The 20,356-nt window shown below is 44.5% G+C and overlaps 2 protein-coding genes across 4 annotated transcripts in view; both read left to right on the top strand.

Moving 5' to 3' along the window:
* LOC125018565 (tetraspanin-14-like) overlaps nt 1–268 on the top strand; it is a 4,193-nt gene extending 3,925 nt beyond the window's left edge. The window contains exon 5 of the mRNA XM_047602571.1: nt 1–268. This exon is cut by the window's left edge and continues 552 nt beyond it. The gene's annotated coding sequence lies outside the window, so the exon portion shown is untranslated.
* Nucleotides 269–464: 196 nt separating this feature from the next.
* LOC125018564 (echinoderm microtubule-associated protein-like 4) lies at nt 465–18,218 on the top strand. 3 transcript variants are annotated; one of them, XM_047602568.1, is made up of 24 exons: nt 465–758; nt 2,010–2,192; nt 2,298–2,418; nt 2,657–2,854; nt 4,021–4,161; nt 4,435–4,460; nt 4,693–4,728; nt 5,333–5,456; nt 6,548–6,697; nt 6,774–6,843; nt 7,114–7,224; nt 7,307–7,402; nt 7,494–7,628; nt 7,727–7,862; nt 8,667–8,815; nt 10,032–10,157; nt 12,648–12,779; nt 12,863–12,930; nt 13,002–13,090; nt 13,179–13,276; nt 13,550–13,637; nt 15,765–15,863; nt 15,945–16,075; nt 16,814–18,218. In XM_047602568.1, exons 1-24 carry the CDS (start codon nt 734–736, stop codon nt 17,267–17,269), a joined length of 2,988 nt encoding a protein of 995 aa, XP_047458524.1. In that variant the 5' UTR covers nt 465–733; the 3' UTR covers nt 17,270–18,218. The 3 variants fall into 3 exon arrangements, with proteins under 3 accessions (XP_047458524.1, XP_047458526.1, XP_047458525.1); XM_047602570.1 differs by lacking the exon at nt 2,657–2,854; XM_047602569.1 differs by lacking the exon at nt 4,693–4,728.
* Nucleotides 18,219–20,356: the final 2,138 nt, after the last annotated feature.

Genomic DNA, 20,356 nt, shown 5'->3' with positions numbered 1-20,356 from the left:
CCTGGTCCCGGTCCCGGTCCCGGTCCTGGTCCTGGTCTATCATTGTTGTGACTGTTCCTTTAAATGACTGGAGGTCAAGTGATTAAACTTCATGACACTGGACTTATATAAACTAATAAAGTTGTGTTTAATGTTTAAGGACGTTTGATCAGAACTAAACCATTTTTCTGCTTTAATTTAGTTTCCTGTTTATGATTTAAGGCTTTTATTCAGAAACAATTGTTTTTTATAAAGTGTTTTTTACCCAATAAATAAAAGTCTGGTCTGAGTTTGTTTCCTGTGTTTTTATGGATCAGCTGATCAATGAGTGGCCGCTGGGTGTCGCTGCAGCACCTCCTCACCTCCTCCACCTCCTCCACCTCCTCCTCCCCCACTCCCCCTCTTCCTCCTTTACCTCCCTCCTCCTCCGGGGGAAGTGCGCGCTGCCAGAGCGGGCGGAGTCGGAAACGCGCAGCCGCGTCGGTGCGTCGTGTCTGCGGCTCCGAGCTTCTGTCGCTTCTGTCGGTGTCGGATTCTCCGGAGCTTCTTCCTCCCGGTCCCGGGACAGCGGCGGATCTTCGGCGTCGCGGACGCACGGATCTGGCGGGCAGCGCAGCGGGGACCATCCACTCCCATCCCGTCCCGGCTCGGCTCCTCCTCCCCCCGCTAAGGTGGAAAATCCCGGACGGAGGCCGCAGTGTGCGCTCAGCCTCCCGCAGGCCTCCAGCCCGGACGCACGCTTTTCTCCCGGAAAATGGACGGATTCGCCGGTAGTTTAGGTGAGTCCCGACGTCGCTCGCGTTCCGCACATCACCTGGTAACCTGGCCACGCGCTGCGGCGGGTGGCGGGAGCTGCACGCGCCTCTGGCGGGTTTACACGTGTCAAAAACAGTCTGCACCGCCCATCCGGTTGCTGCAGGGCCACAAAACGAACAGCTCCTGGTTAAGGAGCCTCTGCAGAGTCCTGGACCCCTGCAGCTCCGGACCTCCGGACCTCAGGACCTGGACCCGGCAGAGTCCGGTAGTGTTTGATCATGGACCCTGTAGGTCCCTGAACCTCATGGTGGACACCACTGTTATTGTTGTCAACTGGAAATGATTTATTGATTCAGTCTCTGTGTTTGAAAGTCTATTAAACTTTAGTAGAACAAAATCTAACCTGTAAATGTTTAACAGGTTCATGGAGAAGTTTAAAGCCGAGGACAAAGTCATGACGAAGACAAACTGAACTGAAATAATCTCTTCGGTCTCTGCCCGATCTGGTCCTGGTCCCGGTCCTGGTCCCGGTCCTGGTCCCGTCCCCGGTCCCGTCCCTTTCTTTTGGGTTCTGCAGTCAGTTCAGATGTTGGTGATTCAGCATTAAGGAAGTTTATCTAGGGTTGTATGGTAGAACCTGGTAGAACCTTGTAGAACCCGGTAGAACCCGGTAGAACCTTGTAGAACCCGGTAGTACGTTGAAAGATGAAGGCCGGAGGGTTAAAGTTGGATGTTGGGGACTGAAGGTTGACCCGGTCGTGTTTCCAGCTGCAGAGATTGGTTCTGTGTTTCTTTGAGGACTGTATTTGTCGTATTCGTGAGGACGTTTCTTTATCTGGATTGTGAACAGTTTCACAATCTGAGGAATCTAAAAAGAATTTGAATCGTGTCAGACTGTAAGTTGCAGGTTAGAAACCATCATGGCAGTAGGGTTCTCCCAGGTTTTAAAAGACGAGCGTGAGTGTGTCTTAAAATGTGTTGTTGGAGTCAGCTGAACTGAATTACAGACCTCATGGTGCGAGTCGCAGTAAAACAGACATGCAGACACATGCAGCAGAGTCTCATCAACATTCAGTCTCCTGTTCAGACGGGTTTAATCTGCTTCATCGGTCTAAGTCAGGATGGGGGTGCGGCTTTGTTTTTTATTACTGGTGATCATCATAGCATTCTGTTAGCATTCTGCTAACAGTTGACTTCATGCGGTGAGTCTACAGAGACGTATGACGCTTCAATGATCATTGTGGACATTCGGTTCCATGTCTGTGTCTCTGTAGATGACAGCATGTCTGGAGCCAGTGTCTCAGATGTCAACGACCGTCTCTCTGCACTGGAGCTTCGTGTCCAGCAGCAAGAGGACGAGTTGACGGTGATGAAAGCTGCTCTAGCCGACGTCCTTCGCCGTCTCGCTGCCTCTGAAGACTCAGCAGCCTCGACTAAGAAACAGCATTCAGGAAAGGGTGAGCACCACATGGAAACTCAAATAACAAACTAACACGGATGCTTGAAATAATGGTGTAATGTCCGGGTGGTGTTCACTGATGGACGGTTCTGTTTCTCTGCAGGTGGAGCTTCTATGCGTGAAGCCTACTCTATGTCTTGTATCGCTAATGGAGGCACATCTGGACGCAAGAGAGATTCCACCTCTGTCTCCAGGAAGGAGACGGTGTCCTCTGCTGCCAAGAGGTAAAAGCACAGAAACATGTCAGATTGTTGGACGGAGACACCCAGAGGACGGACCAGGTCACTTGTAGTCCTGTTGTTGTCTTCTGTCTTTGTGTGTGTGCTCTTTCTCTCAGGCTCCAGAGGGACTCATGTGTATAAGCGTTAGCACAGCTATTTGAATGAGCTCGGTGTCAGACGGTGGAGGTGGACATGCTCAGACTCCACCAGAGGTGTCTCATAGTCCTGGTTTTGTCCACAGTGGAGCAGAAAGGAAGAAGGAGCTCAGCAGCCAGCGATCTCAGATGGAGGAGATCCAGGAAAATGAGGAGCTTCCTCACCAAAAGGACATGTCCCCCTGTCCTTCCTCCCCCCACCCTCCTCAGACTCCACAGACCCCCCAGCCACAGAGACCAGCTCAGTCCATGGAAGGCAGTAAAGGCCACGCCTCCCTCAAAAGGTTCCTGTTTGTGATTTGTAGCTGAACTCACTTTCTTCTGACGCTGCTCTGACGTCTATCGGCGGCTACTAACCCTGACCCAGGCCCACATTCCAAACCTGAGTCTTTTCCCCTGTTCTCAATGTCCTGGATGTACCTCCTGTCCACATCTGGTCCCCCATGTGTGACGAACAGGGACAGAGAAAGACAAATAGGACTATGGTCCCATACGTCTCCCAGCTCCTTATCTCCTCTTGCTTTTGTTTCCTCTTTGCTGCTAGAACCCTCCAGCTGCTTGTGTTTGATCAAAGCTACTAACGCTGTCCTCTGAGTCTCTGCTGAGGACATGTCCTCTCTAACTGCTTTTGTCTCCTCCAGCCTGGGCCTTGAGTTTCTCCATTCAGTTTGGTTGTTTGTTTGATGAGTTGGTTCTTGTGTGGGTCTCTGATCTGACTTAAATCTGCAGAATTACACCGTCGTCACTTCGAACTACATAAAGACTTGACAAGCTCTTCTTTCTTTTTATATGCGCCAAGGTTATTTCTTATATATCATCTCACACTGGCACTAAATCCTTTCCATCCACATGGGAGTCGTCCAGAGAATAGGGTTATACCATGGTCCGGGTCCATCCTTGATTCTGATTGGTTGTGGGGTGAACATTAAAAGGGGATGATGGACGCTCATAAAGACGTTCGGTCAAATGACCAGCTCTAAATCACTGCGCTGGCTCAAACGCTTTGGTAACCGTGGCAACAGAAATGCAGAACATACGTTATTTCACAGTTTATTTATCACAACGGCAACAAAGCTGACAAAATAATGAATGGTATAAGCGGGTTAAAGCCCTTTGAGATGTCTATTGTCAGAAATTAATGGACTTCGTGGAAGCAACCGTTCACGCCTCTGTGTCGTCCATTCTTTTCTGATAATAGACAAGTCGGGCATTATCCCTTATGGATATAAGTATAGGACCTCTTCTCAGCTCAATCAGCTAAAGCAGAGATGAAAATAGACAAACACATACTTCAATACACCAGAGAGAGTCTGATCCATCGGTCTGTCCACAGTTACAATAATAACATAACTGAACTACATTAAGGTCTGAGCAGATTTAAATCAGGAGAAACAACCATGAGCACATAGTGACCAAAATTAGTCAACAGTGATGGTGTCTCTGTGTCCAGGGGTCCCAGCGTGAAGAGGTCCTCGGGTATGGAGCGTTCTCAGAGCAGCACATGGGACAGTTCAGAGGACAACAGGAACAAACTGGTCAAAGCTGCGTCCACCTCCAAACTATTGTCAAAGGTCATCAAGAACGCTGACAGGTATGTGTACTCTACCACATGTATGAACAGAGTGATGTTCTTTGTATTTACAGGATGACGGACCTTTCCAGCGTATAACGGTTATAATTTAGAGCATTAACCTACATTAGTTCTATTGTCAGAGGCTCCAACAGTCAATGTGCAGTTATTGATTGGAGATCAGAAATTTAAAAACAAACTTTATAAACTTGAAACTTGAATCACAGCCAGGAATAATTACTTGTCTGGTTAATTAATAACAACTGATCAGCTGCTTTGTTTCTTCTCTTTCAGACACAAAGACCCCGTGGTCAGCCAAGGTCAGTATGCTCTTCATCATCGATGTACTGTAGTCATCATCACCATCTTCATCATCATTGTCATCATGTGTAACACCAGTACCAAGGCTCCAGCACCAACGACACCTCTGACACATTAGAAGCACTTGTTTATTGGTGTCTGGAGTTTGTCCTGCCATGATGTTGGTGTTGGTGGTTGTTGTGTTGTTGTTATTAGTTGTTGTTGAGTGATGATGTCTTTGTCTCAAACCAGCCAAAATGTCGACCCGAGAGAAAAACAGCCAAGCTGGTAAGTGGTGATGAATTCTCACAAACTTGCAGCAGGCTAATATGCTAACGTGCTAACTTGCTAACAGTGACTGGCTGTGTTTCTATGCTTTGAGACATCAGCCTCGGTCGCCCACCTGCTCTCCCTCTCCTCACTTTCCAGACGCTGTCACACCTGTCTGTTGCTTTGCTTCCGCCATCGTTTACCTCCATATAAGGTCAAGCCGTGGTCCATAAAGTGTAATTTACTGTCGGCTAATGTCAAATCATCAAAGGGCCCCTCAGTGTAAGAAGATGATTGGACACCAGCTCACTTTGATTTCTTTTAACATCAGAAACCAGAGTTACTTTATTCACACCAGTGCCTGGGGAGGTAAACGTCTGTTTCTGAGCTGCTTCAACTGCATGGTATCAATGTCTCTTCACCTGTCCTTCACCTGTCCTTCACCTGTCCTTCACCTGTCCAACGCATGACCATAGCATTTCCTTCACCTGTCTTGTCTGTCAAGGGTTTGTGTTGTTGGTCGAATTAGCTGACTTTAATGCTACCTTTCCTGTGTTCTGATGGGATGGAGTTGCTGTATCTGACCAGTCAAAGACTCAGTGTGTCCTTGCTGCTGTTACAGAGGGAAATCATATCAAGACGTTCATGCGAGGTCGACCCATCACCATGTTCATCCCTTCAGATGTGGAGAACTATGACGATGTTCGGACTGAACTTCCTTCAGAAAGACTCAAGCTGGAATGGGTGTATCCTTCAGTCTGAACAGAGGGACGCTTTGACACTTTATTGGTTCTTAGCTTAGGGTCTGGTTAGGTTACCTGTAGATCCTGTACTGAAGAATTAGGATTAGGGTTTAGGTTTAGGTGACCTATAGGTCCTGTGTCCTTTACATTGATAGTGGATGAAGATGAGCTCAGTGTCATCTACACTATGAGAAAGATGTCTATGGTTCTACTGAAACACTAGAACAGAACAGAGCCTATAGATACCCTCAGTGACTGGAGTTAACCTCATGTCTGGTGACTGTGGGAGATGTACTCTGATCAGCCACAACATTATGACCATCTTCCTAAAATTGTGTACGTCTCCCTTGTTGATTCATCAGAGAATGGATATGGGCCTTTTGAGGGTCCGCTGTGGCTCATCCCACAGATATTTGATCAGTTTGGGATCCAGTGAATTTGGAGGCCAGGTCAACACCTTGATGGTCTTGCAATGAATGCCAGGTCCAAGAGTTTCCCAGCAGAACACTGAACTGTCACAAGATGGTGTAAATGTTGATCACTTCTCCTGTCAGTGGTTTTAATATTGTGGCTGATCAGTGTATGTCACCACTATTAATAATTCAGACCCAGCATTGATTTTAGAAACAGCAACCACCTTTAATGTGTTTCTGTGAGTGAGGTCCATGCTGCAGCCATAGGCGACAGGAGTAAAATGCTGTATTTATGTTTTAACATTGTGGTGGAAAAGCGACTGCATAGTCTCCAAGCTTTTATAAATGGAAAATCATGGCTAATGCTTGTATGTACCTCAGTATCGTTTAAATCAAGACTAACACTTTAAAGGAACAAGCAGCAGGGTCATTGAACACACGAGACCTTTAGTCGGTCCTCAGCCGATCTCCTACTGATCTCCTATGTGTTTACCAAATCCTCACTCGATTCTTCATGTCATCATCTTTGTAAAGGTACAGTTACCACTGTGAATGTCCAACAGCCCTGAAGTAATCTCTCAGTAGATCCTCAATGGATCCTCAGTAAATCCTTAGTAGATCTTCAGTTGTTAACCAGTTGTTGTCTAGCTTTTGTCCAGGTCTTTCCTTGACATCATGCAGGTATGGTTACCGGGGCAGGGACTGCAGAGCAAATGTCTACCTCCTTCCAACCGGAGAGATCGTCTACTTCATTGCGTCTGTGGTGGTTCTGTTTAACTACGAAGAACGAACCCAGAGACATTACCTGGGACACACCGACTGTGTCAAGTGGTGAGAAAACACTCTGCCGATCTCCTATTCGCTGGTTTGTGATGACAGGGGAGTGACATCTCCGTCTTTCTTTTAGTCTGGCCGTCCATCCTGATAAGATCCGAATTGCTACCGGACAGATTGCTGGAGTGGACAAAGATGGACGGGTAAGGACGAACATCCTCTTAGTCTTGAATTACATTTTGTGACTGAACTGAATCAGAGGTGAAAATCAGGAAGAAAAACTAAAATATGAAAACACTGTTGTTCATTACAACCTGAACCAAAATAATGTTTATTTTTTTTAAGTTTTTAATTAAACCCAAACAATAATGGCATGAAAGACTAATATCCTAATTACAAATTTAATTCAGTGGCACATGCAGAAGGACCCCTGTATCCATGCTACTGTTGCTAATAACCATCGTGTCCTTCAGGCACTGCAGCCTCATGTTCGTGTCTGGGACAGCGTCAGTCTGTCGACTCTGCAGGTCCTCGGTTTGGGAACATTCGAACGAGGTGTTGGTTCACTGGCCTTCTCCAAAGCTGTGAGTATAGAACCAGGTGCATCATGATAACGGGAGTACAGTAGATGTTGATAGTCCTGTCTTTCTGTGGTCTTCCTGTCAGGACTCTGGTCAGCACCTGAGCGTCATTGACGACTGTAATGATCACATGTTGACAGTCTGGGACTGGCAGAAGAAGTCAAAGATTGCTGAGATCAAGGTGAGTCCATATTTATATATTGTTTTACTGACATTGATCACTCTGATTGTCTGAGACAGGCTCTAACTGGCCCCTGATTGTACTGTCCCAGACCACCAATGAGGTGGTCCTGGCTGTAGAGTTCCACCCCACTGACCCAAACACCATCGTCACCTGTGGAAAGTCCCACATCTTCTTCTGGACCTGGACCGGGAACTCTCTGGCTCGGAAACAGGGAATCTTTGGGGTGAGTCCATTGACTTTAAAACAAAATCCTTGATATGTTACCATGGAAACTGAAACTCATATATCAATAATAAACGAAGTAACGTTTGATGTTTTCAGAAATATGAGAAGCCAAAGTTTGTTCAGTGTCTGGCCTTCCTGAGTACTGGAGACATCCTGACTGGAGACTCTGGTGGAGTCCTTCTGGTCTGGACCAGGAGCTCCGCCGAGACCCCAACTGGCAAGGGACCTCGAGGTGGGCCAGGGGGTTGTGGTGGTGGTGTATCATTTGTCCTGTCAAAACTCAGAGGAGCTTCTCACTCATACACTAGAAGAGTTAAACCTGACCCTACATGTCAGTCCTCCAGCTGCTGGGAGACCGATCCTGACAGGTCTTAACCTTTTCACCAGAAAGGTGAATGTAACACGAGTCCTGTTTTACTGATCCTGGTTCAGCTAGAGCTGTGCAGGCTAGGGATCAGTTGTAGCAGTAGGGAGTGCTTTGGCTCAGGTACTGTAATGATTTTAGTTTCATGTTGTTGAACTGGTTTGAGAAGGACTCATGCCAAGAATTAAACGTTTTTCTGGCGAACGTCTACACTGGGGTCATATCAGTTCAGAGAATCAGATTAATCAGGGTGTTAAAGACATGGCGCGTTGACATGTTAAGACCAGTGCAGTCAACAAATGAAACACTTAATGAAACTCGAGCAGCAGATTTCTTCACACAGGAAGTGACAGGAAAATGCTTTCAGAGGAAACCCAAGAATGAGGAAGTGTTTTTGTTGATCTGCTGCCTCCTGCTGGTTGTTGTGGGAAATGTTGCCTAAAATCACCTCAGACATTAATGCTGATAAAAGCAAAGATGTGTTTAAAGCTGCACTTGTCTTTATGTTATTATTTATGCGTCAGTTTAACTTATGAAAAAAAACAGCGTTTGTGTATTTTTGTTAATGAGTTAATGGTGGCAGTTTGATAATAATTACAATGAAAACATTGACTGGTCTGAGAATAAAAGCAGCTTGCAGGTGGCTCACATGTTATGTTTGTTCATGTGTAGCTTTTCAGATCAGTCGTCAGGTCAAAGGTCATGAAGGCAGTATTTTCTGTTTGTGTGAGATGAGGAGCGGTACTCTGCTGACGGGAGGAGGAAAAGACAGAAAGATTATCCTCTGGGACCACGAACTGAGAGCTGACCGAGACATCGAGGTGACAAAACACACAACCACATCACAGTAACAACACAGACAAATACAGACAAACAGAAACTATTGTTAAACAAACAGTTAAATTGTCTTTAGGACTACAAGTTCTGGGTCCTAGTGTTGGAGTTCTGGTCCCGTTATCCTTAGACTGTGAAGTCTGGTGTCCTTCCAGAATAAAAGTGTATGAATCAGAAATCATCTTGTTATGAATTAACTGCTATACATACACTAATGTGTGACAGGCTTTAGGCAGGTGTGGGGAAAAATGCTGTAAACTAAAAATTCTTTCAAAAATATAAGTAATTCTTTATATTTATCAATTTACAAAATCAAAAGTGATGCAAAAAAAATTTAATCTAAATCTAGCATCTGGTGTTACTAGGCTACGCCTTCAAACCAGCATCATCCTTATAGGTCCACCAATGCTAAGTCAGGGATATAGTAGGATCACAGACTCAGTGGTCGGCCAAGGAAACTTAGTGTAGCAGACGAAAAACACGTCAAGCTGAAAGAGTTGCAGCCAAAAATCCATCTCTTTGACATGGAAGCAAGGCCAAGAGACTCAACTATGCATCAAAACTCCGACAAATGTCAGCAGGTGCTCTGGACTGATGAGTCAACATGTGAAATATTTGTCTGTAGCAGAAGGCAGTTTGTTGAATGAAGGGCTGGAGAGAGCTTCAATAATGAGAGTCTGCAGGCAACAGTGAAGCATGGTGGAGGCTCCTGGAGAGTCTGGTCCTCAGGCAGATACTGATCCATCATCCAGACCATCAGGGAGGAGGAGGACTGGCCCCACATTTATTCTGCAGCAGGACAAAGAGCCCAAACATCCAGACAAGAACAGCATGACCCCCCAGAGCCCTGGTCTCAGCATCATTTACTGAGTCTGGATTACTGAGGAAGATCTGGGGTTAGTTCTCCAACATGTTTGGAACAACCTACCAGCCGAGTTCCTTCAAAAACTGTGTCCAAGTGGACCTAGAAGACCTGATGCTGCCTAGATGGCAGAGGGAGGTCACACCAGATATTGATTTAGATTTGTCTTACGTTCATTCTTGAGGAAAATAAAGTATTAACACTTCCATTTCTTCTTCTTTCTTCTTCCAGTTTACAGCATTTTTTTCATTCCTGTCTAAAACTTTTGCACAGTACTGTGTATGTGTTCACATATATTACAGTCATATGACTGAGGTCACCCCCATTTTTTGTGTCCATAGGTCCCAGATCAGTATGGAACCATCAGAGCCGTATCTGAGGGGAAAGGGGACGAGTTCCTGGTGGGGACGTCTCGTAACTTCATCCTGAGAGGAACCTTCAACGATGGCTTCTTGGTGGAGGTTCAGGTGAGATCACATGACAGCATCATGTAATGAAGGAGACAGGTGAGGCAGGTGAAGTCTGAACGCTCCTGAAAGTTCGACATCTGATTGTCGAGTTGCTCCTATGAACCCTTAATGGGACGAGGAACCATATTTGGTAACTTCCATACCCATTTTAAAGTGTGTCGCTGTGGCTCTCAGTGTGATTGATGATGTATGTGGTTTCCCCCCAGTGAAGCTCAAGGCAACAATCTCAAGTTCAACCAGAGTCAAATGTGGTCTGTGTGGACGCTTAGCATAACTGATTTATCATGTTCCACTAATGTCTAATGTGATGGTATGTATGTTGATGTTATAATGTTCTAAATACATTTTACATTATTTTACCACTTAAGGCAGGGGTGTCAAATATACGGCCCGGGGTCCAAAACCGGACCGCGAGGGGGTCCAATCTGGCCCGTGGGATGAATTTGCAAAAATTACACTGAAGATATCAGCTGAAAATCTCATTCCATCTTAGGGCACCTAGGGTCAATTTAGAGTCACCAATCAGCCTAATGAGCATGTCTCTGGAGGTGGGAGGAACCCGGAGTACTCGGAGAAAACCCACACAGACACAGGGAGAACATGCAAACTCCCCCTGAAAGGCCAATAATAATAATAATTCAATTCAATAATAATAAGAATAAATAATAAAATTGCACTTGCACTTTGCACTTCTTAAGGAATTTACAGTTGTTCATTACATTTACTTGTACTTCTTTACACTAAAGTGAAGGGGAACATTTGGAGATGTCGTTATTTACAAGTTAATAAGATTTTGTGTTACTGGTCCGGCCACATTGAGATCAAATTGAGCGGAGAGTGGCCTCTGAACTAAAATGAGTTTGACTCCCCTGCCTTAAGGCATTAAGATGTCTTCTAACAAGCTAGTATTCAGTCAAAATGCACATTCATCTGGTCTGTGTTGTGCCTCTAGTTTACTCCTGAACTAGCTAAAAGTCAGTTTTCTACTGTGAGCATCGTCTCTACCCCGACATATGAGGGACTGTTAGGGGGACATTTAAAAATGCAGTGAAGTCTTCAAAATGAGTTTTTCTGCTACTCTGAGCCACAAATCTCCATTTCAAGGTCTCGTACACATACCAGACTTTCCAGATTTTTTCCTAACTACATTCTACAGGTATTTAAAGAGGGCATTTTTCAGACATCATCCAGAGCCTGATGTATATAATATTTTACTCCTACAAACATGGCAAAAATTGATTTGTTTTGGACTGTTGACACTATTTTGTAATTCATGGAGTGATATCCACAATTCCCTCTGTAAATGTCTGGAAATCTAATAGGTTAACCAAATGAAACAAGAATTTTGAACCTCAGATGTCTGTTCTGGAAATGTAAGCACATAACTCCTCATTTGCATTTTTAAATATAAATTCACAGCAAACTTGTAACACAAAAAATAATTGTATTTATGAAGTAATCAACTGGAGAAGTTTCATGGTGATATATTTTACCCTGTCCACCTGTAATGTCTGGCCTTAAGGGGCGAGGAACCATATATGTTAAATTCATTTACCTTGTTTTGTACATGAAACTGAACATTTTTGAAATATGCTCTAAAATAAGACTCAAGATTAAAATTTAGAATTTCCAAGTATTTCAAAAAGGGTCATATAAACGGTTAATGTGTAATGTTTTCCATCTGATGAATTCATGGTCTTTTGGACTTGAAGATGTGGAAAATAGATTGGACAGTGCATCATGGTGGTCGGACTAGACCTAGGCCCAGAGCAGACGTTCAGCATCAGAGTTTATGAATTAACACAACCCAATAATATGTCAGAGAGACATGTTATAAGGACTGTGTATGTGCTGGTGGATGGATGAGCTCTGCCATAGTTAGCAGGTAGTGATAGTGTGCTAGCAATATTCATGGCTTTTTGTGGACGAGCTGGCTAACCTCAAACCTTAACCCCTAACCCTATCTGCCTAACCCTAACCCTAGGGAGGGACGGAGGGACAGAGGGGCAGGATGTTTGATTGCTATTTAACTCCAGATCCAGTCGCTACAGAGAGCTGATGGATTCATTCATTCATTCATTCATTGAAGACCAGACTAACTTTCTGCCGTAGGTAGTGTCAAACTAGTCACCATGGTTGAGACATGCAGTCCAGCTTTATCTGATTCTGGTTCTGAGAGCCGACCAGCACCAGTTCAGGTACTGATGATCTGACTGAGGTCAGCTTCATCTTTACAGTGCTGGAGTATTTCATCTTAAGGTGCAGATAAACTTGTGAAGATGGAAGTGTGGAGAAAGAGATTGAGAAGAGGTTGAACTGAAAGCAGTAGTGGACATAAATAAACATATTGTGGAGCAGTTGATATGGTGGGAAGCTACAAGTAAACAGACAGAGGGCATACATGGGGTCTCTGTATTTTTGTGTTGTGTTCAGAGTCTGTTTGTCTTTGGTGTGTTCAGGTTCTCTGTATTTTTGTGTTGTATTCAGGGACACACAGATGAGCTGTGGGGTTTGGCATCCCACCCCTCCAGAGAGATGTTTCTGACATGCGCCCAGGACCGACTGGTTTGCCTCTGGAACTCGCTGGATCACAGTCTGCACTGGAGTCGTACTCTGGAGGTAAGTGTGGGGGGACACTGGGGGGACACTGAATGCTGATTGTTGGATGATTGGTTGATTGACTGATAATCATTGTCCTGCAGGAACATGGACACTGTGCAGACTTCCATCCCAGTGGAGTGGTGGTTGCCATAGGAACGCACTCAGGAAAGTGAGTCAGATTATTTATGGACGAACTTGTCCACCTGTGGTTGTCCCATGTCCTGATTGTTTCTCTCTCAGGTGGTATGTCCTGGATGCTGAGACCACTGACCTGGTGGCCATCCACACCGACGGGAACGAGCAGCTGTCAGTGATGCGCTTCTCTGTCGGTGGGTGGAGTTCACTCAATGTTAGAAGTGAAAGCATAAGTGAAAACTACATGTCCCAGCATGCCCCTCTCTTTCCATGTGTCTGTAGATGGTAGTCTGCTGGCCGTTGGTTCCCATGACAACTTTATTTACCTCTACACCGTCTCAGAACAAGGACGCAAGTACAGCCGATATGGAAAGTGCACAGTAAGTTAATAAACTGAATTTGACATTCTAGTTTATTTTTCCATGTATGAAACACGTGGACACGTATACAGTGACTGAAAGGGAAGTAATAATGTTACACCTTTAAGAATGAATGGAATGAGGCATTGCCCTAACCCTCCTACGGAACATTAGGGAATGGCAAATAGATTTTTCACATGTATTCATTTAACCAACATTTTGTGAATACCTGAAGGTGTTCTTTGGGGAACTTTGGTCTTGGTGTCTTAAAGACTTACACAACTGTCTCCACAGGGACATTCCAGCTACATCACACACCTGGACTGGTCCCCCGACAATAAGTTCATCATGTCCAATTCTGGAGACTACGAGATCCTCTACTGTAAGTAATTCACTACTATGTTAGACTTCGACAGACTTAAATGATCATGGTAGTTAATTGTCATGAGAAGATGAGGTGTTCTCCAGCTGGATAGAATATGGAATAAAACAAGTTCTCTAGCGTTCACTATGGGAGTAGAGCTGAATCAGTCTGATGGAGAATGAGCTCCTCTGTCCCTCTAGTGTTTGCTGTAGTGGTGAGATTGATTGTCCATAATGGAGGGCAGTTTATCCAGTTTCCTCCTGTACCTCACTGAGACAAATGACTCCTACTCCCTACCAATCACATGTCCAGTCTTTCAATTTGTTGATCTAACTGATGTATTTTTTTTTGCTGGGTCTACTCCCTCAACAAATCACAGCAAATAACAGACTGGTAGAAAAATTCTAGTAACTCATTGCACACACTGAAAGACTTGAGCTTCCTCAGAAACTAGAGTCTACTCAGGTCCTTCTTGTCCACAGCGTCACTGTTGTCCCTCCAGTCCAATCTGTTGTTCATGTGGACTCCCAGGTACTTGTAGTGGTCCACTACTTCCACCTCCAGACCCTGCATGGTGATGGGCTCCACTGGTGTCCTCTTCCTCCTGAAGTCAATGACCAGCTCCTTGGTCTAGTCCACATTCAGGAGTAGGAAAGGAGAGGGCTAACACAGAGACAAATAACCATTGGCACTCACATTCACACCTAGGGTCAGTTTAGAGTCACCAATCAGCCTAACGAGCATGTTTTTGGAGGTGGGAGGAAACCAGAATACCTGGAGAAAACCCACGCAGACACAGGGAGAACATTCAAACTCCACCTAGAAAGGCCCGAGTTAAATAGTACAGACGCATTCCCACAGCTAAAAGCTAAATGTCCAGTGTACAGACACGCTCGTCCAGTTATAGGAGCGTAACAGCAACATCTCTCATTCACAAAAATGGCAGTCCCACCGCCCTTACCATCAGAAGCATGTACAGTCTTAAAGCCAGGTATTGGAGCACTGTGGTCTCAGCCAGGTCTCACAAAATACTGCTGACTGCATGTTCTCTCTGGGTCATAACAAGTGCACATAATTCGTCCATCTTATTAGCAAGAGACCCCATGTTCCCTATGGAGACAGATGGTACTGCTACATCATCATTTCCAAACCGCACTATGAGTTAAATACTACAGTATTAGAAAACCTTGGGCTCGGAGAGGAATGACTGGCATGTGTCCCTGGTGGTCTGGCTTCGGGATCCATCATCGCCCTGTAATGACTTGGGGTTATAGTCGATGACAGGTTGGAAGTTGGAAACCACACATCAAACATGTACAGTACAAAGTTTCAAGAACCATTGCAGTCATTCAAAATTCATAGACATTGTGTCTCACCAAACACTAATCATCATGTATGAGGCAAAACATACAACTACCAGAAAACATAGAAAAAGTATTTAGGAATCTGGAGGGAGGTTATCAGTTACACAACTTCCAAGTTTTATGAACAACCTTGAAAAGTTTCTGCATTTGTATTACCGGTCTCAAACTATGGAACAATGTCAGTGAGGAACTCAAACAAAGTCCAAATATCAACCAGTTTAAGAAAAGATACAAAAACACGATGTTCGCCAGGTACAATAGATAATGTCGTCAGTTGATTACCAGTGATTATGATTTATTGATATCAGAATCACTTTATTGTTCCCAGGGGGAAATTACTTTTCGTTACAGCAGCTCCTACCCAGGGAATATGTACTAGTATATGAGATGAATTATTGCACATTATCAGTATCAATATGTTAATAAATAAATATGGGTTCTACACCCTCAGAGTGAGGAGTTGTACAGGTTGATGTCCTGGGGTAGGAATGATTTCCTTTGTCTCGTGTGATCAGTCTGGTGCTGAAAGATCTCCTGTGTCTGGCCAGCACGTCATGGAGGGGGTTCGACTCTTTGTCCAGGGTCATTCTCTGCTGTCTCCCACATGCTGCCACCTACTGTTAAGGAGTGTCAATTGATATCAATATATTTTTTTAAATCCTTTAAGCCTGCGACACATGGAGAACAGGCCAGTGGACAATCAGTGTATAGTATTGGGTAGTAGTGTGGAGGAGTATTTTGTGCATGTTTACTGGTGTGTAGTAACGGGTATGTGTTGCAGGGGATGTTCCTAACGGCTGTAAGCTGATCAGAAACCGCTCTGAGTGCAAAGACATCGACTGGGCGTCCTACACCTGTGTCCTTGGATTCCACGTGTTTGGTCAGTTCTCCTCAGACTCTGTGATGCTTTTCCTAGAAATGTATTTGTTGAATCATTAAAGAGTTTCTTCTTGTGTCTCAGGTGTTTGGCCCGAAGGTTCTGATGGAACCGACATCAATGCTCTGATCAGATCTCACAACAGGAAGGTGATAGCTCTGGCTGATGACTTCTGTAAAGTTCACCTGTTCAGCTACCCATGCTCCACTCCCAAGGTGACACACACTCAAAATAACACACTGTCATTAACACACATTATAAGGGAATGTATGAAAGGAGGAATTCATATGTACACGTGAATCTTAAAGTGGGTTCATGTTGACACACCTGTTGATATCTGTGTCACTGACCTCTAGTGGGGACAGGAAATAAATGAACAAGTCAATGTCTGTTCGTGGTTCACTTCCTCCTTCACCACGACAGACTGGAGCAGATTGTTGTCATGGTGCTGGAAGTGTGTACACCATGCTAGACTCGTACCAAGTGTCCAACAGAAGTGGACTGTGGACAGGCAGGTTGTCTCCATGGACTCATCTGTTGATTCTGACTACTGTCCATAACAATCTATTAGACCAGCCTGTCCACTGTTGGGGAGCCTGTGTCCTCAGGTGTCCTCAGGTTTCTTGAACCCAATGTAATCTTCTGTTTTAGTCTGTCCACCTCAGTGTTGGATGTGGTCTGAGTTGTGTTGTCCTTTCTTACGTCTCTACACATTTGGACCTCTAATCTGTTTCTTAACCTACTTATTATTTTCAATAGAACTCTCTCATCTGTCTGAAAAACATTAAAGTCATGAAACCCTCTAATTTGTCCTCATTGTGATGTTAAACTAAACTCTTGTACCTGCACGCTGCTGTGCCATTGGCTGCAGGACCAGGTGTAATCTAATGACTTTTCAGTTACATAGCAGTTGTGATAAACCATTGTATTAATGAATGTGTTTGTGTGTGCAGGCCCCCAGCTATAAGTACAGTGCCCACAGCAGTCACGTGACCAACGTCACCTTCCTCTACAATGACAGTCACCTGATCTCGACGGGAGGGAAGGACACCAGCATCATGCAGTGGCGTTTGGTGGAGAAGTCTTCGCTGTCTCTCACCGATGGCCTCCTCTGTAACTCCGGCCCCCGCCGGGCTGATCCGGTCTTTGCCCCACCCCCTCCCACAGCGATCACACCCACGCAGGAAGCCCACAACCCCCCGACAGCCAATGGGACCCAGGAACCCTTTCCGCAAACCCCTCCCCCCCTAGAAGTAGCCCCACCTGCTTCAGAGCTAACCCCGCCTCGTTCTGAGTCGACGCCCCCCCCCTCCGACAGCACAGTGAGTCTGAAGGACAGCCTGGAGCCGAGTGATGACACGGCCACGCCCAGCGACGAGGGACTGCCCCCCCTGACCCCCCCATCGTAGACGGTTGGAGTGGGGACCAGGGCGACTTTACAGAGTGATGACAGTTGTTGGACGTTAGTTCACACTCGGTTTAAGGTTTAGTTTCAGTCGATGGGTCGGTAAGGATTAATATCAATCAGCTCTTAACTCAGATATGAATTAGGACGTTTCTCTTTTCATTTCCTTAGAACTTTATTACCTCTGATGTTCAACAGAACATCTGGAATCCTTTTAGAGAATACGACCCGTCAGAACGTGACTCAGAATACATAATCGATGTCTGTACGTCCACGATACACTCCAACCACATTTAAACAGAATCAATAACTATCAGTTGGTAAATGATGCTCATCACAAGTGTAGAATCGCTGAAGTGTTTGACTGACACGTGATTGATCCGTTCCATTTTAGTAAATGTTCATAAGAATACTGAGTGAGAAACAGCTGAAGACTGATTTATGACTCGTACTAATTACAGCGGCAGGTTCAGCCTTTAAAAAACTTTAGTCCTAAAGTCTCACCTTGATTTTTCACCGGTCTGTCAGGGTGGGGGATTCATTTTCAGCTTTTTTAAATGCAAATGTTTCATTTTTACTAAACTCAAGAGGCAAGATGAAAACTATCACAGGTAAGACAGGTACGTCTAGGTGAGGTGAACCTTCCAGTCTTAAAGGGCTTTTAGATTTTTTTATTTTTTTTTTGCTGACAACTACTCAAATATATTTTTATTTACTCCTTATAATGATAAAGTGTTTATCATGAACCCAACTCAGTTATTGATGAGGTCATGCCTTTGTTTTTCTGATGGACTCATTGATTTGACTTGACTGGCTCAACTGCAGAACTGTAGAACAGTAAAATACTTTTAATGTGAAACATACAGGAACTACTCTCACCGTAATTGTAGAGGACAATGCAGAAAACGGTTAAAGATTAGCACAGATTTAAAATAAACCTAGAAAAAATCAAATATGTGGTTCTTTGAAAAGAATTTGACTCGGGTCAGCTTGGAATTTGAATCTGTGTCAAACATTCGGTTCAGTCCACTTTGGTCCAAACACCGGTGGTGGTGGTTTGAACATTATGTTACGTGATGTAATTCAATCCAGAAACCAAAGCTGAAATTGAACTCAGACTGGTGTAAATCCACTTCCAGATTAGAATGGACACTTTGTTTTTAATAATCTGACTCAGAGTGACACATCTCTTCTGACTGAGGATCTGCAGCAGCTGTTTGTATATACTGCAGAGATCTGTGTGTATATTTCTGGTCACCATTAGGGGGCAGCAGCTCCTCAGCAACACTGTAAAAACGCTTCTCCGCCATCACATTCAGTAGACACATCTCTTATCCAATCAGGTGACAGGAAATCCTTCCTCAGTGACTCACTGAATGACTGATGCTGATGTTTTTTGCCTCTCCTGGACCATTTTTATTCAGAACATTTTCTGAATGTCAGGACGACGATGTCCCTCTGGGGGCGGGGCCTATCAGGTGTTGGAGGGGGTCATCGGGGGTGTTTGGGTGGGTTCTTCATGTTGTTGCCTTTTTAATACTCGTCTGTCTTTTCTATGCTCGTGTGTCTGGCTTTTAAAAAGACCAGGGACTCACATGGACGTTTGGAGGTTTATATGGAGTTTATAGGTCGGGCGGGGGTGGGATGGGGGTGCGGTGGGGGGTGGGGGTGGGGGTGCGGTGGGGGGAGGGGGTGGGGGGCGGTGGGTGTCTTGGTTAAAGTGATTATTTTCGGCATTCAGTAATGATATCGATACTCATGATGATGTTGTTCATGTGACTGTTTTGAGCCAATCTCGTCTTCTCACATGCATTCCTGTCGCAGGACAGACTGTACCGAAGATTCAACAAAAAAAGCAAATAAAATCTTTGAAAAGTCACAGCTGATCAGGTCCATGATGTTTTTGTAGTTGTGGCTGCAGTCATCTCAGTGCCGTCTTCAGTGTCAATGAAAATATGCTAACGTCATAGGAAGTTCCGAGTATTATTTGTGATAACTGTCACAGTTTAACTTTGTGAGCCTTTTAGATCCACAGCTTCTGACCTCTGACCCTTTTCTGGACCCTTATTGTCCGTGGGGCTGTGGTCATTGGCTTTTATTTCCTTTTTGTTTGCGCAAACATGGAACACATGTCTGGCTAAACTAACTTCATCATCCACTGGAGATGAAGCTACAATAAAACCGTACAGTCAATGGGTGTAATCCTAACATTACTCATTACAGACTGACGGGGGCGGCTATGGCTCAGTAGGTAGAGCGGAGGGTTAGCGGTTCGATACCCTGAGTATGCTATTTGCCGAAGTGTCCTTGAGCAAGACACTGAACCCCCAGTTGCTCCCAGTGTAACTGGCGCTGGTGTGTGAATGTGTGTGAATGTGTGTGAGCGAATGGGTGAATGTGTCTCTGACTGTAAAAGCGCTTTGAGAACCTTTGAGTAGGTAGAAAAGCGCTTTATAAGAGCAAGACCATTTACCATTACTGTATTACAGACAGAAAATTTAAATGTGTTACATGAGAAGTATTTTACACACTGTATAATCTTTTTTACCTGTTCAACAAAACATTCAGCAATGAGAACACAATACAGTGAATATAGACGTAAATGTAATGTGAAATTGATTCAATTGACACTGTGTCATAGGCATGATTGTGTGTCATGTCTGTTACTTATTCATGAATGGCCTCAGTTTGTACGATGTGCGTGTCTGGAAATATAATGGCTTCTTTTATCTCTGAATGCTGGTTTGAGGTCAATTCATCTGGAACTGACTTCGATGAGATCAACTGTTTTGATTCATTTAGTGTCCCAGTTAAACCTGTGTGCAAATATGAACAACCAAAGTGGATTTTGTGTTACACCATAAAATGTTTTCTTGGACATTTTGATGCTAATAGACCAAGTCAAATCTTAATCTCAGACTAGTGTCTCAGATACACCAGCTGTTTAGCTACATATTTGTATTGGCATGTTTGAACTGTTAATACGTGTGTTACAGGAGGGGTCCACTAGAGGGTGCATGAGAAAGTCACACTGTAAATAACCTTCATTGATGACCAGTGATTAAGTTCTTTCTTCTAGTGACTAGTGGAA

The sequence above is a fragment of the Mugil cephalus genome, chromosome 13 (assembly GCF_022458985.1).
Source record: "Mugil cephalus isolate CIBA_MC_2020 chromosome 13, CIBA_Mcephalus_1.1, whole genome shotgun sequence".
NCBI classification, from domain to species: Eukaryota; Metazoa; Chordata; class Actinopteri; order Mugiliformes; family Mugilidae; genus Mugil; species Mugil cephalus.
This window is presented reverse-complemented; position numbering and strand designations above follow the sequence as displayed.

Excerpts from the sequence above, each read along its gene's own strand:
- LOC125018564 (XM_047602568.1), top strand. The coding sequence starts at position 734 with ATGGACGGATTCGCCGGTAGTTTAG. Across the intron at positions 2,855-4,020 it reads GGCCACGCCTCCCTCAAAAG|GGGTCCCAGCGTGAAGAGGT; the intron begins GTTCCTGTTTGT and ends CTCTGTGTCCAG. Across the intron at positions 6,698-6,773 it reads CACACCGACTGTGTCAAGTG|TCTGGCCGTCCATCCTGATA; the intron begins GTGAGAAAACAC and ends TCTTTCTTTTAG.